Below are 18,748 nucleotides of genomic sequence, written 5' to 3' on the forward strand. Positions count from 1 at the left end.
ATACTGTCAAATTCTTGAGGAAAATCTGCTGTTCTCTGCCAGGAAGTTGTCAATGGGAAGAAGATTTACCTTCCAACATGATAATGACCCAAAGCACACAGCAAAACTTAAAAACAAAAACTGTGTCTGTCTTCATTTCAGGCAGCAGAGCAACAAAATGTGATTATTTTAAAGGGGGTGATTCTTTTCTATACCCACTGTAAGAAATCTCACCATTAACTGAGGAAAATTTGGCAATGGACATCTCCGTACCCTCAGAGGTGGTTTTAGTGATTTGAGGGCCCTAGACGGTCTGGTTGAGGGCCTAACATCATCTATTTTCTACCTTATTGTCCTTATTAAAGCCATACCTGCAACATTTTGAACATACCTTTCTGTATTATTAAATGGAACTGCCACTTCCAAAGACACTTGCATTGCTGCTCCTTTCAGTAAAGTAAATCAACTAGTTTAAAAATAACTATCTGAATTATACTGCCTTAAAAGCTATGACTACAGTGAGGCACAAAGCATTTAGCCATTTTGTTCAAGTGTACAGTGGCTTAATCATGATCAAGTGCATTCATTACCTTCCTTTTCTCACAATGCTGCACCTTTCCTTATCTGTCAGCTGGGAGAGCCACATATAGCCTACCTGGAACAGACATTATATTCTGTGTCACTACGCTATCTGAGCCAAGATGTCAACATCGCTAATTTGTTATCAGTAGCACTGTTATGGACACAGTTGTAGCTTATTGGACCCATTGCACTGGGTACAAATGAAAGGGTACAAATAACTGTGAAATGTTTTTCAGAAAAAGTATCTATTGATTAGGAATTCATTTTTTCTTTGAACAATTTCCATTAAAATCTGAACTTAACTTATAACTTCATCAACAACAATGACATTTTCTGTAGACTTTCAAGCTAGGCAAGGGACCAATCATTTTGGGGTCCACTGTATCTCTATAGGGGTATACTGCATCTCTATATACAGTTCATTTCTATGAATATCTGGTATATTCTGGCTAATCGATGAAAGAGGAAGAAAAACTAAGAAAGGCCCTGTCAATAACAGTGTGATTCAGTAAACAAGGGGTTTCATTTACAAAGATAAAGTAAATAAATCCTTCACAGTGAAACCGCATTGGTGCGACCAATCTACAAAATAACACAAACAAAGAATTCTGATTGTGAAAACAAAACAATAAAGGAATACAGAATCCTATGTTAGGAATATCATGATGTATTATTATAATAACTTAATGTATAAGTAAGCAGCATTCTCTTTGATGTCAAGCTAAAGAACAATTTATGTTAAGCAGACTAGTACAATACACTATGATGTATCATAAGACTTGTCTTGGCTACTAAATAACGGCCCCTTGCAGTCATTTTAAAACGAGTAATAAAGCCCTTTATCAGTCGGCATCTGATTTCTTTAAGTGGACCCACAGTATCCAGTTTACTACATTTTAAAACAGATTTTAAAATGATTAAAGTGATTACATGTGCAATGCAATTCTTCATAAGAGACAATCATAACAATAGCATGTTAATAAATAGATAGAATCTCTGTCATTATAATAATACATCTCTAGAGCTGATATACTGAATGAATCTCTTGAAATGATATAACTCTATGTACCATATAGACAGTGTGTGTATCTCCTGAAAATAATATTTTAGATTATATTTCAGCTGAGCGTTGCATAACATACAACAGTAACAGCAAAATTGGTCACAAAAGCAGATAAACATTTAAAGAACAATTCCTTGTGGCTTTTCGAGTGATCTGAAATTGGTTCCAGTAAAGAGATCAAATACATCAAACCTCCAATGTAGGCGACTGTCCATGATCTAGAACACTTGAACACTATAGAAGGGCCAGGCAGTGGAAGAATTACATGCTCTAGAACACCTAGGTTATGTTCTGTGAACACAAAATAATACAAAACATCCCAAACGACATCCTGTTTTGTGAGAAATGAAGCAAAGACCCATGGGTTTTGTTCAAAATGACACACTAATCCCTTTTTAGGGTCCTACTTTATAACCAGGCCTCATACAGGGGGCCTCAGGTCAAAAAAAGTGCAAGAGGACAGTGGGATCATAAGTCCTTTCCCAGGGTGTTTATCTCATCCAGCAGGAAGTCCATGTCTTCTCTGCTGACCTGGGGGCTAATGATGATCTGTCTGAAGAAGTTCACCTTGTCTCCGTGTGGTTGGTAACCCACCAGCATTGACCCTTTCTTCATCATACGCTCCTTAACCACTGGCGCCACCTGGGGTTGGGGAGGAGTAGATGCGCTGTTACAAATACAGGAGGGATCAGAGTGAAATCTTACTTCCAAAATGTCTTTATTTGTCTCTATTTATGTTTGTATGTCTCTATTAATCTCTATGACCTCGCCCCCACCCCCCTCTGACAATACTGTCCCCATTGATTGACTGAGTCCTGTCATGTTAAAAGCAGTCGTTGACTGGAATAGGTTCTGTAATTGTCCACAGTACTTCTGACAGAGCTGCAAGCACCAACACCAGGGGCAGATACTCAGTTACAGGGCACTTCAACCCAAATGTCCTGGGTTTGTCATAGCAAAACACTTCACAAGAATAGGACAACATTAAAATCAGTCCACTTAGCATTTTAAGTTTTGCATCATAATCAACTTATTATTTTACGTTTGGCATCATAATCAATTTAGTCTATTACGTTTGGTATCATGATCAACTTAGTATTTTAATTTTGGCATCTTCAGCAGTTCCATACAATGCATCCGGGAATCCCATTTAATCAACAAGCTCGTTATATTTGCAATAGCTGGTTGTGTGGGTCTTTTAAACACTTAAATCCCAAGAAACTTAGCTGTCTACATTGAAATGGGGAAGTCATTTCTGTAGGCTGCTGTTCAGGGCTCATAAAAGTTAGTCTAGAATTTCTCTGTTGGTGCCTCTTCATTAGATACTGGTGGTGTAACTTGAGTCCAACTTCTGTATCAAAGCTGCACCATCAAAGCATGTCTGCCATGTTCAGTAAGGCTACATGAATCGTCAAGTTCGTATTTCTTCGGGAACACAGGGGTGCAAAAACAATCTCGGGAATTATTTTATAATTCTAAAAGTTGTGAAATACATTATTATTTTTTAAATATCAAACAAGCTAGATCCAACAAAAAGATCCAAGACCGAATCCCTTGAGGTCCAGGCCTAACAACGCCACTGATGAAAGATTCTTACTGCATGGACCCTCTTCCAAAACTCCGGTCCCTCCGGAGTGCTCCTCAGACTGGGTGGAATGTACCAGAAACAGACGTTGGCATACTCAGGCTCCATGACAAGACGGAATCCCTCTCTCTTCTTGATCTCCTCTGCAAGATACCTGACAAAGGCAATAAGATAAAGACGGTGGACGTGTCAAACAAATCCTTTCCACAACCAGTATTAATCTATATATTTACATGGCCTTTTGTAACCAGTGCAAGTCTGCATTGTGTCTTGTCGGTGCAAAACAGTAGTCCTGCTCCACAGTGTCTATCTACAGTATCTTCCTGCGATTCTCTAGAACGCCACTAGAGGGCAGAAGGAGAACACCAGTTTCCTGATTACTGAAATGGAAACATTACAGTGCTTTACCATTAGCATCGTTACCGTTAGCTACATTTGTTTAGGTAGCATCAAAATCAAGGGGTGTTGTACAAAACAATGTCATCAGCAATTGGATCATCTCTAACCAGAGTTTTGAGGGCAATTTAGCAGGCAAGCCTATCCGGAGCTACTTACATTAGTGAGTGGATCTTTTATTAATTTTTTTGTTTTTTTGTTCTGGCCCTCCGTGGGAATCAAATCCACAGCAAGGACCTCGCCAGCGCAGTGCTTTACCAACCGGGTTACACAGGACACAAGCTTTAAAACCACCGGCACATTTTCAAATCTCTCTTTGCCCACGTTTGCCATCGCTCATGCTCAGCCCATCGTTTTGTGGAACCAGTCAGACGCAACCCATGGATTCACAGCTGTGTAGACCTTCGGGAGGTGTCCAGGCACAGACTCCCTTCAGAGAGAAAACTAGCGTGTGTGGCAGGGTGTTAGGCCGGACTAAGGAGTTCCGTTAGCCAGACAGGAACCCCGGTCCAGCACTCAGTAGCCTAGTTGGCTGAACGTGAAGAAGCCATAAACACTAAAATGTATCACACATGAATGGAGTTGAGTGAGCAGGAGGTGAAACTGAGCACGGCTATCAGCTCCAGCATCGTTTGAAAATAGCCTGGCCACATTTCCTGCCGTGTCGTATGGACCCCTATCTTGGTCCCAACTGACCCTCAGCTGAGAATAGGTGCTAAAGTGTAGAGGTGGCTCACTCTCTGGACAGCTACAAAGCTCATTCAGCCGATCAAGACTGGCTAGAATTAGTGGTGTTCAAGTAGATATGCATTCTTTTTTTTCTTCACATCTTCCTCTTTTTAATCGCCACCCTTTGTTGGGGCATCTGGAGGCACTGTTGTTGTGTCGTAACCAGGATTTGAAACCCCTGCCCAAAATGTCACAGCGTAGGCAGCAACATGTACCGCTGTGTTACTCTGAAGTCTCCACAGGCCTGCATTCTTTGTGGCCTTCCAAAAGGAATGGCCACCTTTGTTATATGTCAGTGGTCTATTTCTAGCTTGAGCTGCCTCTGGAATTTTGAGGGAGACCGTGAGAGCAGCATAAGACAGAAACAGGCAGCATTCAAGCCATTAACTGTCCTTCACTCTGCATCAGCCAGAGAAAAAGCACTTCAGGTCTGGCAGCTTAAAACACCACGAAACAATATGAATCGTTCAAGGTGTAATTTATGATCAATCCCCTGCACTGGGATCTAATGTTAAGGCAGTCTTGTTTCTAAGGGACAGCTGATGGACTTGGCAGTTAGCTGAACAGAAAGCTCCCATCGGTCTAAGAGAGGTCACTCAGGCATACTCCCGGATCATGTTCAAGGGGTCGCACAGGGCTGAGAGCTAAGCCGTTGCTATAGTGCAGATAGCCACCACTGAGGTGAAGACTACAGCACACACAGAGGTTCACACATTAGGCCAGTCCTCTAAGTGTTATTCTTTTTTTTTTCCTCGACACATAAAGGTGCGCATGAAGTTTCCACAGAACTCAGTTGGCATACTGGACTGGTCAAACACTGGCTGCTGGTATTCGTCCTGGTCCACACGCCCATGTACAAACGTCCTACAAGGGTGTAGTCCTGAAGGTTTTGGTGGCCCAGACCGGGCACACAAATGAACCCAACAGTTCATAAAAAGCACAAACAAATGATCGGCGAGTAGAGTAGCGGCGACTAGCATAGCGGCATTGTGGTCTTTTGGGGTGGCCTCCCAATGGTGGTGCGGATTGCCTGGATGGGGCCAAACAGTGACGAGGGCTGCTATTACGTTTAGAAAAAACCAAATTATAGACATGTTGAAGTGACCTGGCCATAGCGAGGGCCCTGTCTACTCGTTCCTCCAGACCCTTGGTGCCGAGTGCTTTCCACATCAGCCAGAACTTGAAGGCGTCCGGCTTGCGGCTGCACTGGATGGACTTGTCCCCTGTGTCGTAGCTGATGTCATAGAACTTATCCTGCTGGAAGAGGTAGGAGGCGTTGGCCGAGTGACACCGCTGGAGAATATCCTGGAACAGGACATAGAAAACAAAGAGAATGAGTGAAAGGCGGAAGACACAGAGGAACGAGGAACAGGGGGACAGAGGGAGGAGGAAAAAGACCAGGAATATTATTTTTGGGGGAGAGAAATAGGATGGGTAGGTTAAATGGGAGGTTGACGTCCCTCTCTCATGTTATACATGTTCATAGAGTACAGTAACTGTCTATAACACATGTTTAAAGAGTACAGTAACTGGCTGTATTGTATGTTTATATAATACAGTAACTGGCTGTAATTCATGTTTATAGAGTACAGTAACTGGTTATATTGTATGTTTATAGAGTACAGTAACTGGCTGTCATTCATGTTTATAGAGTACAGTAACCGGCTGTATTGTATGTTTATAGAGTACAGTAACTGGCTGTCATTCATGTTTATAGAGTACAGTAACTGGCTGTATTGTATGTTTATAGAGTACAGTAACTGGCTGTAATTCATGTTTATAGAGTACAGTAACTGGCTGTATTATATGTTAATGGAGTACAGTAACTGGCTGTAATTAATGTTTATAGAGTATAGTAACTGGCTGTATTATATGTTAATGGAGTACAGTAACTGGCTGTAATTAATGTTTATAGAGTACAGTAATTGGCTGTAATTCATGTTTATTGAATACGGCAACTGGGTGTAATTCATGTTTACAGAGTACAGTAACTGGCTGTAACAATCTGCAACAGCTGTCTCCCTCAACATAGCAGACTCACAACTACCAATCACTCATTCATGCTCTCCAAATAAACGATGCGTTCATTATTGCGAAAGTGATCCAGTATAATTACCGTTTGGCCTCTAACCATGAAGGCACAGCACTGCAGCCCAGCCAATAGCATCTTATGAGGATTCCAGGCTACTGAGTCAGCCCTGACAGACGAGAGGAAAAACCTGTGTTATTACCGTGAATGTGGCTCCACGTGCCCTATGGAAAGGCACCACGTGATACAGCACGTGATGTGCAGACGTGAGAAATGCTGCCTTCTCCTGTAGGATCACCTGTGGATCCCCTTCAGCAGGTGTCTGTGCTGATTCGACATGAGAGCTGCTCCTCCCCAACAAGCCTACAGCAGGAGGAGACAACAGAGAGGAAAACATTTGTGCAGTTATTGGTATTACACAATGGGACGTTCAAATCCCGAATGCCGATTGGCTGAAAGCGGTGGAATAAGTGACCACCCGGTATTAGGTATGACATCATAACTGTCAAATAATTAAACAAAAAAAAAACGATTAAATGCACAATATACAAATGGACTGAAGGAAAAATAAACGAGCTGATAAATGAAGCAATTGAATGTGCGTCTGAGTCTGCTTACATCCACGTGCATCCACAGACTGTGTCGTTCACAGATGTCAGCGATCTCCTCCAGCGGGTCAAAGGCCCCCAAAATGGTGGTTCCGGCTGTAGCATTTACCATGAACGGCAGCGCTCCCTGTCGTCAACAGCAACAGTGACAGGGGTACAGAGGACGTCAGCGTTATCGTGTTACCCCGGCAACCCTAGGCACTAACACACTACATTAGCGCCTTGTATTTCCGCTTTTTAATTAAAACGTGCCCTTTTTGGGTCGGTCTCGTCGAGATTAATAATCTCATTCCCAAATAAGACCTGACCAAAATAAAAGAACTTCAAGCACAAAGCACTACAGATTCAAAACGTACACTTTGAATAAAGCAAGCGTTCATTTGCCAGTATGTCTAAATAATTCATTATTTCTTATCTGAGCCTTCATTTTGGATGTTTCTCCATTCTCCACCGTCTCAAGAGTAGAGTGTAGTGTCCCTCCTAAACTCTGGCTGCTACAGCTTGGTTTTCATAGGCATTTATGGGCAATTCCAATTCAACCTGGCTCATGCTGGTATTTCTTGCCCTACTTCCAATTGTGTTTCCACATGTTGCCCTAGCAACTTGGTGAGTATCACGGCAGGTCACCAGGACAACCATGAAAATGTTATTTCAACACCCTGATCACTAACACAGCTTCAGAAGATGATGACAGTAATCTAGAGAAAAACTGCACCATTTTTCCTAAGTAGGGTCTTGCTTCTGACCTGTAATGCCAGAAGTTTCCGTAACACCATATAACAAAACGTCTCTCTGTGTCTGAATATAATTTAAAAAAACATGATACAGAGGTTCTATGACCTATAAATCACCTCTCATCCTACACATCTTTCCTCTGTACCCCATACTAAACCCTCTCTCATCCTACACATCTTTCCTCTGTACCCCATACTAAACCCTCTCTCATCCTACACATCTTTCCCCTGTACCCCATACTAAAACCTCTCTCACCCTACACATCTTTCCTCTCTACCCCATACTAAACCCTCTCTCATCCTACACATCTTTCCTCTGTACCCCATACTAAACCCTCTCTCACCCTACACATCTTTCCTCTGTACCCCATACTAAACCCTCTCTCATCCTACACATCTTTCCTCTGTACCCCATACTAAACCCTCTCTCATCCTACACATCTTTCCTCTGTACCCCATACTAAACCCTCTCTCATCCTACATATCTTTCCTCTGTACCCCATACTAAACCCTCTCTCACCCTACATATCTTTCCTCTGTACCCCATACTAAACCCTCTCTCATCCTACACATCTTTCCTCTGTACCCCATACTAAACCCTCTCTCATCCTACACATCTTTCCTCTGTACCCCATACTAAACCCTCTCTCACCCTACACATCTTTCCTCTGTACCCCATACTAAACCCTCTCTCATCTTACACAGTTGTTCTACTCACCTCATCTTTGGCTCTCTGTACTTGTTTCTCAAACTCTGCTGGTATCATCTTCCCTCTTCGACACAAATACAAAGATGGAGAGTTTCAAAGGACAAGAAAATTAGAAAGAAATACATGACATGGCAGAGTTTGGTGTGTTGATGCCGGTGTAACAAGTGATAAAATTAATTTTAATTACAGTGGGGCAAAAAAGTATTTAGTCAGCCACCAATTGTGCAAGTTCTCCCACTTAAAAAGATGAGAGAGGCCTGTAATTTTCATCATAGGTCCACTTCAACCCACTCTAAATGTCATCATTGGGCTAGTCTGATTCTTCAGGTCCCTTCATTTTGTGTTGCAAATTTATATTTTACAGAGAAGTTTGCGTCATTAGGGAAGGACACCATTTCATGAATGTATGTTGTCGTTTCTTTTATCAGAGAGAATCAAACATAATTAGACCAACCTTGATCCTCTTGCTGTCTGTGTGTCCTAAACACAACGCAGAGGCAATCTACACTGGTCTCATCGGTCTGCCGCTCAGTGTGTTCAGTGACAACAGAAGTGTTTGTTGTGTTGGTGTGGAGAGCGTACACCCTTAGAAAGAGGGGTTCTCTTCAAATTGAAACTGAAAACGCTGAAAACAAGAACCCCTCCTACTGCACGTGGTTCTTCAAAGAAGCTTTGGGAGAACCCTTTGAGGTGGACCACTGAGGGAGGTTCTTCATCAAAATGTTCTTTGAAGTGCCATTAAAATAAATGTTTATATTTTCCCCTTGAAGAACTGATAGGGGTTCCTACACAGTTTCAATGAAGAACCCTAAAAGGAACCTCCGGGGCCCATTTCTTTTTAGAGTGTGGGCAACTGTGTAACACTAGTCTTGGCCAGCCTACCTCTTATCTGATCGGATCACATAAACATTCTTGGTGCCAATTCCCAGGAAGGCGGCTGCTTTGGCAACAGAGTAATGACACTATAAAAAGCCACAAGAAAGAAGGGTGTCATTGAAGGGCAAATCCACACAACCAGCTGACAGTGTTAAGACTTACAGTGAGCATCAAGTTATTGTGCGAATTGGGACTAAACCAGTGAAAGGGAATCTCCTGCAAGAACGGTTTGGACCGGATTAAGTGATACTTATTGTGGAAACGTTGCACATACGAAAGGGTTATACGTGCCTGGTAAGGGTAGAACCTCCCTGCCTGATAATGAAATTTGTGTAAATGTTACACATGTTAATGTACTACATTATCAGGATCATAATCATGTTAGGGAGCTCACCAGACACACACTTCTACTATCAGTAGATTTAGCAAACACAGACTGCTAATATGAACTAGGAAACAGGTAGTGTTTGTGAATACAATCCTTCTGCAGCTATATTACCAAGGCTTATATTACCAAGGCTTACCAACCAAACAGCGCAGCATCACTGTCTACCTTGCAGTGGGTGTCGCAAACAGAGTGTGTCTGTTTGTGTGTGTGTGCGTGCGTGCCCACCTCCTCAGACGTAAACATGACCAGTCTAGGCATGGCCGACAGACCCAGCTCCTTGACATTTGGACAGCGCTGGTACCGGGCCACGTTCACAGCGTACATGTTGGACACAGAGCCACCTGGAAAATACACACACCAGGATAACCTATCAACACTGTATCCCGTTTGCCGTGGAGGAGAACTGAAACGGAAGAAGAACAAAGAAGAAAAAAACAACAACAAAGGAGGAGGAGCAAAAGAAGAAGCAGTAGTAGTAGTAGTAGTACTAATAGTAGTAATTGTAGTAGTGATTGTAGTAGTAGTGGTGATAGTAGAAGTTGTAGTAGTTGTGGTGATAATAGTAGTACTAGCAGTGGTGATAGTGGTAGTTGTAGAAGTAGTGGTGATAGTAGTAGTAGTAATAGTAGTTGTTGTAGTATTTAGGGATACCATACCTGGACTGAATAGGCCGTCCCCTCCTTCTGTCCAACCAATGATCTCTATCATCTTCTTCAGCACTGCCTCCTCTGTCAGTATGAACACTGGAGCTACTTCATATGTATAGCTGAAAAGCCAAATAACATGTCTAGTCACTGACTCGACTGGACACTCCTGTGCAAAGCATATTATTATCCAATTAATAATGAAGCAGTATCTAAGACATTACTATCCAAGGTACAATGGATGTTGGGCTGGTAGGATGAAGAGAAGATATATGTTTGGGCTGGTAGGATGAAGGGAAGATGGATATTTGGGTTAATAGGATGAGGTTACAATGGATGTTGGGTTGGTAGGATGAAGAGAAGATGGATGTTTGGGTTGGTAGAGTAAAGGGAAGATGGATGTTTGGGCTGGTAGGATGAAGGGAAGATGGATGTTTGGGCTGGTAGTTTGAAGGTACAATGGATGTTTGGTTTGGTAGAATGAAGGGGAAGATGGATGTTTGTCTTGGTAGGATGAAGGGAAGAGGGATGTTTGGGCTGGTAGGTTGAAGTTGGGATGGATGTTGGGTTGATAAAAGGATGATGGGTGTTGTGTTGGTAGGTTGAAGGTATGATGGATGTTGGGTTGATAAAAGGATGATGGGTGTTGTGGTGGTAGGTTGAAGTTGGGATGTATCACTCACAGACTGGGGTTCAGAGCTTCTGTGATGAAGCGTCCAACTAGGGAGTAAGGATCAAGGCCCGCGTAAAGCTGGTTGAAGAAACGCGGATGACCTGCACATAGAAGCACACATGGTTATATGCAATCTGGTCCAGGGCAGCACAATTCTGGTAGCCCTCCCAAAATGTCCCCGTTGTTTTACCAGAAATCCCTGTTAGAAGATTCCCGGAATACGTGGAAAATAAGCAAGAACTTTGCATCCATAATTCTAACCTTATAGAAGATTCTATTCCTACCGTTTCAAGGCTTCATTTGTTTATATGAAAAAAACAATTCCAATGTTATTTTTTGTATGTGCAGTCATGTGAATAAGTACACCTCCTGGAAAGTTGTCTTTTTCATTACATATTTGGACATGGATGTGTAATCATCACTAGGCTACAACACTGTTGACAGATAAAGGTAATCTAATTTAACAAATTACGCTCAAAGATTATTCTCTGCAATCATTAATTCATAAAAATCTACAGAAATCCAATTTCATAGTGTGGAAAAGGTAAGTACACCCATAGCTCAATAGCTGCTGTTGCCGACTTTCGCTGATATAAAATAATGTATCTGTTTCTTGTAACTGTGAGTCCGTTTCTTACATCGACTGGGACAAACTCTTGCCCACTTACATCTTCTTCAACAAGGGCTTTTTTGTATGCATGGCTGCTTCAATTCCTCCCAAAACATTTCAATAAGATTGAAATCTGAGCTTTGATTTGGCTAATTCCACAACACTCCACATCTCTTCTTTTGGAGTTATTCTGCTGTAGATGTGCTTGTTTGTTTTCGATAATTTCCTTGTTACATGTTCAAATTTAGTTCAGCTTCAGCTTTTTGAAGATTTATCTGGTTTTGAAGAGTTATCTGTTACAATTCCGAATTCAAGGTTGGCTCAATGATGACAGGTAGACCAGGCTCTAAGTCAGCAAAGCAGCCTCAAACCATGGTGCCACCATTGCTCCATTCTTTACGGTTCTTCAGTTCAAAGGCAGTGTTTTGTTTTCACCAAACATGGTGTCTGGCATTGCTGCCAAAACAACTCCACCTAGGTTCCAACTCTTAGCCACTGTGCTTCAATTTCTTGTTCTTTGGGATTTAAGGCTGTTTATCAGTAAAAGGCTGTTTTTTATTTATTTGATTGATTGTGAAATGTCCAAAATATCTGATGTAAACACTTTACATACACATCTGATATTATTAGGTTTCCCCAAGGCCTAAGAGGCTTGGCTGATGCCTGGGGGTATGACTTTGTGTTCAGCTGGGTCCTCACCGGTCTTGACACTGTATCGGATAGCATCCCGGCAGCGCTGCAGAATCTTTGGGTTTGCCTCACCTCCATCCCTCAGCTCCAGGTCCAGTACCTCCTTGAGCTGCTCCGGAGACCGCCACTCACAGACCTGTTACAGGTAATATAGTCATTTAAGATGGTCCCCTTCCCTCAATGCAGTGGTTTAATGAACTACGTAGGAATATACTGAAATATTATCATCAATAAAGGACATGTACTGTACTATATGTACTTTAAGTCTACAGGAAGTGTTCTCACAGTTTGAAACCGAAACTACATCGTACAACTGAATGTATCTGGTGCTGAAACTGCATGGATCACCGGGGAAATGGAAAACAGATGTTCACCTTCTCCTTTACGTCTGTGGCCTTCCGGACAGCCTCCTCCATTATGATGGGCATGGCGTCCCTCAGGAAGCTCTCCGCTTCACGGATGTCCAGCGTGGGGCCATTCAGAGTCACCCCGTCCACGAGCACAGGGGGTCGCTTTCCCTTTGGCTCTGCAGGGCTCGCGGAGGACTTACTTGAGGTTTCTGGAAACATGAAACAGGTTCAGTTCTATTGCTGTCCGCAGGTCAAGACAGAGCCTCGGAGGTAGTCTAAGATAAATGCGGTGGTCTCTTCCCTGGTAGTCTTTCTTAAAACAGCATGCAGGTGATTACCAGTTCCACTCGTTGGATATTTTAACTCAGGCTGAATTCCATTAGGAAGTCCACACCACTGAACAATACGACCGATATGTGGCCCGTAAACCAGGAGGTTCCCAACACCGCTGTGTTATGGTCAAATATCAACATGTCCTGCAATGCACCAGGACTGTACTTCAGAAAGCAGGGTCAACATACTCTGAGTGGAACCACAGCTCTGGGTTGACTGACTCGGAGCCGTCCAACTCAGAGTTCACGGTTTCAGAACAAGTGGTACCAATTAGTTCAGTCAACTCTGAGTTAAGTTAACCATGAGCAAAGCACATGCACGAGGGGAAAAAAAGCCCTCATCAATGGAACGCAGATAACGTGATTCATCTTGGCAACAGGAGAAAAAGGTATCAGACCTCATACTTCTCCCCAGTAGAGTTAGATATATAAATGAATGCACATGCAGAATATGAGAATATATTCAAGAAAAAAGCTTAAAACAGTAGCAACAGCAAAAGAACGTGAGCTAGCGTGGCAGAAAATCTCTGCCCGAGACAATGCGTGAGTATTAACTGAAAAAAAGTCACATCTCCAGTGTTCCACTCATTGAACATTTACAAAATGTGTGTGTGTGGGTGGGTGTAATAGCAAGAATATAGCAATAATATACATAACAAAGTAAACTAGCTGCAATTTTAAAGAGACTAGGATGGGAAATATGGATAGAAGTATTGAATATTATAAATATAATATGAGTGTAATACGCCTATGAATGCTACGTACAAAATAATATTCTAATGTACATTAAATGTACATGGAAAGACATCAGTGCATTTGAAATGTCCGTGTGATCAATATGATCATGGATCGTGTTGCTGGTTGAGGAGCCTTATGGCCTGAGGGAAGTGTCTGGAAGTGTGTCCTGATGCTCCAGTAGTGTCTACCATACGACAACAGTGTGAACAGACCATAGCCAGGGGGGCTGTAGTCTTTGATTATGTTCCGTGGTTTCTTAAGGCATTGTGTATGGTAGATGCCTTGCACGGAGTGAATATGGCAGCCGATGATGCGCTCTGCAGACTTCACCACCCTCTGGAGGGACTTGTGGTCTGCAGCGGAGCAACTGCCGTACCAGGCAGTAATGCAGCCTGAGAGGATGCTCTCAGTGGAGCACCTTTAGAGGTTGGTGAGAGTTTTTACAGACATGACAAACTTACTGAGTCTCCTCAGGAACTATAATTGCTTTTGGACAGTTTTCACTACCGAGTTCGCTTTCCTGGACCAAGTGAGGTCATCTAATTATGCAGGTGCAACCCATGCAAAACTTACTTGGCAGCAATTCTCAAAAAATGTACAATTCTTTGTTGGCCTATCTGCACATTAATGCTGTGCAAAGACTTCCTATTCACATAATCTCCTTCATTTGCTGAAGGAGCTGTGATAGGAGTATGAGTGCCATCTATACAGCCAATCACCCCTGGAAACCCTAAAATATTAACTGATTAGTGCTTAGACTGATACCTGCAACTCTGTGGAATTATTTTTTGATGTGTTTTGTGGGCCTGTGACTTGGGAACACTACATGTGTACAGAAAACGTTTCAGTGCAAGAGTCACTTCTCTGACAGCCCGACAGAGGCAGTTGCCTTGACATATGCTCAGCATCACTGATGTTATACAGAAAACTGCAACACAAATAATTTGTTCTGAACTGAGACCATGTCCATGATTTGTCAACTGGAATGATATGAGAGCTGAGATTATTGTTCAAATAAATGATCGATTGTGTAGAAAAACGGTAATGCTCAAACAGATAATCATTAGGGAATGATAAATCATCCAAGCAGGGTCAGATCACTCTCTCCCGACTGAGATTTCTGTGGAGTATTTGTGCTTCAATTTCAACTGGCTCTTCGAGAAAAGGACACGCCCTGTCTGACACATTCAGATGGCAGGTTTCAGAGCCGGACAAACTCAGGGTTAGTTGGATAAAACCTGCTAGCGAGCAGGTTACCTTCACAGAGTATGTTGCCGTAGCAACTGACTCAGAGAACCGCTGAACTGGCTCTTTGAAACCGTAAACCCAGAGTTTCCATCAACTCTGAGTCAACTAACTCTTAGGTTTTCGCTTAACCTCGCTTTCTGAAATACCCACCAGGGGTTCCCCAACACTCCTGGGTTATGGTCAAATATCAACATGTCCTGCACATCTCGCACATGTCCAAGCCATTCTGTTTCTTGTCACACTGCCCATTCTGGGAGGACATCCCCAGCCAACATCTACAACTGTGCTTAAGGGTGCCTGACCTACCCGAATCAGGGCAGGATGCCTAAACCTACCCGAAACCAAGGCAGGGTGCCTGACCTACCCGAATCAGGGCAGGATACCTGACCTACCCGAATCAGGGCAGGGTACCTGACCTACCCAAATCAGGGCAGGGTACCTGACCTATCCAAATCAGTCGCTGTAATGCAACGAGACAAGGCAGTGTTATCGAACATCCCACCCAAGCACCTGGCGTTGAGTTTTTGCTGAACTCCTGATGCACTCCTGATGCACATCGCTCTTTGCTGAACTCCTGATGCACAGGGTGGTGAATATGCTGCAACAGGGATTAAAACGCCTGTCCACAATGACGCAGCTGTATGGCGAGGCTGTGACACCTCAGGGCCCTGTCCTACTTTGTCCAAGAGTTTTGGAGTCCTTATTTGTGGACAATTCATATCAAAACATGATCATTTCTCAAGAGCTTTCCTGGAAAGTGCGCTGTTTGGCACATTTGAACTTGCACATTAACAATTGTTATTTTTCAACTCATCTGAGGACGAAGAGTTCTTTAATACACATATAGCAGACTCAAGGGGCCTCTGGTTCAGATCAGGTGACATATATCTACAGGTCAGAGAACTTGGATCCAGATCCACACCCAATTTAGTCAGGTTCCAGATCTGGTCCCCATTTAGCCAGATTACAGTTCTGATCCCAGTTCAGTCAGATTCCAGTTTAGATCCCAATATAGGCAGGTTTAAGTTCTGGTCCCCGTTTGAGCAGGTTCCAGATATGGTCTTGAATTAGACCAGTTCCAGGTCCTGTTCCAGTTTGTGAAGTATTGCTAACACATATGGTTGTTGTCATGCCAACCAGACAGCACAAGAAGTTACAGGAGTTCTAGAACCTCCATCTTGAGTTAATGTTATTAACTGTTATTATCGTGCGATGATTATTTGCCTACGTCACACTTCCTGTAAAGCCTAAATGTCCCAACCAGCTATCATTCAGGTGGCTATCCTCTGAACAGCCAACAGTTATTGCTGGCAACAATGATTTGTTAGGACGTCCTTGGTAACGTCAGGCGGTTGTGTCGTGTCGCAGGCCACTGGACGTCTTTGGGATGCACAGTTTGCTGGGGGTAACTGGAATACTGTAACTCTATCTTTTTTATTTTTTGTTTCAACGCATGCTGTAACCTAACCCTTATTTCATTGGCAGCTCTGGTTGGCTAAAGGGTGTTCAGGAATGACCAACACTCGTCCCTGTCTAAGCAGTTTACTTGTGTGCGGATTAAATTGCAGAATACTTCCTGTAGTGCACTTGATCGTAGGGTTCTGGTCCAAGGGAGTGTACGATATGGCACACCCCAGAATGACGCAATGGTGGCACATTTTGTTGTGGGGTATTTAAATAGGCAATAAAACGTGCAAAGGCAATGTTTCAGTGTTATATTTAGTGTATGCATAGTTAACCGGCCAAATGTTCGCCTGAAGTTAAATTAAGTTAGCAAGGCGAAGATCAGAAGACTGTTGCACTCTATGACCCGCATCATGGAACGATGCCCACATGAGACACTTTAGTGAAACCTTCCAACTACTGCCTTTCTTTATATATGTTTATCCCTAACAAATGAGTCTATTCATTTGACATTCTGGTTACTGGTGCGTTTGCTTTAAAACCCACGTATGAATCCAATAAGAAGCCTTAATTAAATTCGCAATGCAATTATAAACGATTCCCTAGTGAGTTTTACACTGTCCATTATGGCAGTCTGCGGAGATAAACCTTGCGACGAGGAGGGTTTGGATCACAGTCCATCTCCATGAGAACTCAATAAGTTCTATTCATCAATATTTTATTTTATTGTGAAAGGACGGCAACCATTAAATTCAACGTTATAGTGACAATAAACCCATATTTGCTAAACAATTAAACAATCATGCATTAGCTCAAAAATATGTAATAACTCAAGAAAAAAATTAAAGTACGTACCGTTAGTATGACTATTATTTGTCGGCGCCATTGTTCATTTATGTTATAGTTTTGATTTGTCTGAACTTTAACTGCTTTTTTTATTTCACAAAAAAAGTATAACGTTCGAAGATGCACCAGAATGTCTCCTTTATAGACCAATAATGTATTTAACATGGTGACGTCATGGCCATGTGGTCGGGGCTAAGCGAGTCGTTTTCCTCTTGGCGAGCTTCCCGGTCGTCATGGAAGAATACTGGCTACTGTGAAGTGTCTAGAAGAATCAAGAATTAAACCATCGCTCACTCTTTCACTCGTACGGCAAGTCTACACTAACCTGCGTCCGCCGTGTAGGGGCGCTGTTTTACAATATATTGTACCCCAGTCGACCGTGATGCGTATGGGAATAAGTGCTTATACTTTACACTTAAGACCAGAAGACTGAAAGTTAAGGCTATTGAATTCGGTCAATATTTCCGGTAATTTTAAAGGCCGTAATTCTGTATTTTTCCAAATAGCTAAAGATGGACGCTAGGGCACTCGTCTTCCACATAGGGTATCAGTAAACAAGTTTATTTATACAGCATAATTCATACATAGAAGCAATTCAATGTGGTTTACAAAGAAAAAGAATAATATATAAATACAATAGAATCAAATCAAATACTAGAATAAATTAAATATACATAAAATAGGCAATTCAATGTGTCGAATATAGACATATACTAAAATGGTAGATTCCGTAGTAGATTCCGTGAGGAAGCTATATAACTATAAAATCTGTAATGTGTGGCTAAAGTTAAGCGCTCAGTCATAGGCATGTGAAAAAACGTTTTTAACCTCGATTTAAAAATGTATACGTCTGAAGTCTTCTGGTGTTTTTTTCCAGTTTTATGCGGCATATCAGGTTTTGTGTTCGGTTAATATTTTTAATTAGTGAGAGATTCGTTACATCAATTGTAGGCAATATGTTACAGTCATTTAAGGTTACAAAAACATCGGTGATATAAGTGTTAGCCGTGCGTTTCGCCAAGACAACAATGGCATGCACAATAGACTGTAATGGAAAAGTATTTCATGTACGCAGATCCTAGATATGTCCTCAAATGCAGCTAAAAGAAATAGCCTTAATTCTAAATTTCACTTAGTTCTGTATCTGTGGAAGGCCTAGTATTCAGCTCCGGACTAAAGGCATCAGCGAACCGGAGACGAGTCTACCGGCACCATCTACTGCTTGCTTTAGGTCATGTTACACTAGAATACTAACACAAAAGTATTGCATAGCTCGTGCACCTAAAAATAAACAGCAGCTATTTCCGTCTAAGGGCACGCACTGGTGATAGTTCCGCGCCAGGTTTAGACGGCTCTAAGGGGACCTCCTGTGGCAGATGAAAGTGCCACCGACTGCTTCCGTCGATGTGGAACTGATGGAAAAGGTTGAAACACACTTAGCACAAGTGACCACTCAGAGTACGAATACTAGCATTGACATGTCAAAATGTTGTGTAAAGATGGCTATGCAGGTCATGCAATTAGCTGAAAAATAA

General features: G+C 42.3%; 1 protein-coding gene across 1 annotated transcript; it reads right to left on the reverse strand.

The window, feature by feature from the left end:
• Positions 1–1,212: 1,212 nt before the first annotated feature.
• LOC105023488 (acidic amino acid decarboxylase GADL1) lies at positions 1,213–17,372 on the reverse strand. Its single transcript, XM_010892726.3, has 14 exons — positions 17,223–17,372; positions 12,670–12,854; positions 12,305–12,431; positions 11,006–11,096; positions 10,335–10,444; positions 9,904–10,019; positions 9,297–9,376; positions 8,424–8,478; positions 6,982–7,098; positions 6,662–6,726; positions 6,451–6,532; positions 5,440–5,639; positions 3,222–3,363; positions 1,213–2,266 (listed from the first exon to the last, which is right to left on the reverse strand). Exons 1-14 carry the CDS (start codon positions 17,251–17,253, stop codon positions 2,093–2,095), a joined length of 1,575 nt encoding a protein of 524 aa, XP_010891028.1. The 5' UTR covers positions 17,254–17,372; the 3' UTR covers positions 1,213–2,092.
• Between the last annotated feature and the right edge of the window lie 1,376 nt (positions 17,373–18,748).

Source organism: Esox lucius, chromosome 16 (genome assembly GCF_011004845.1).
Source record: "Esox lucius isolate fEsoLuc1 chromosome 16, fEsoLuc1.pri, whole genome shotgun sequence".
Lineage (NCBI taxonomy): Eukaryota > Metazoa > Chordata > Actinopteri > Esociformes > Esocidae > Esox > Esox lucius.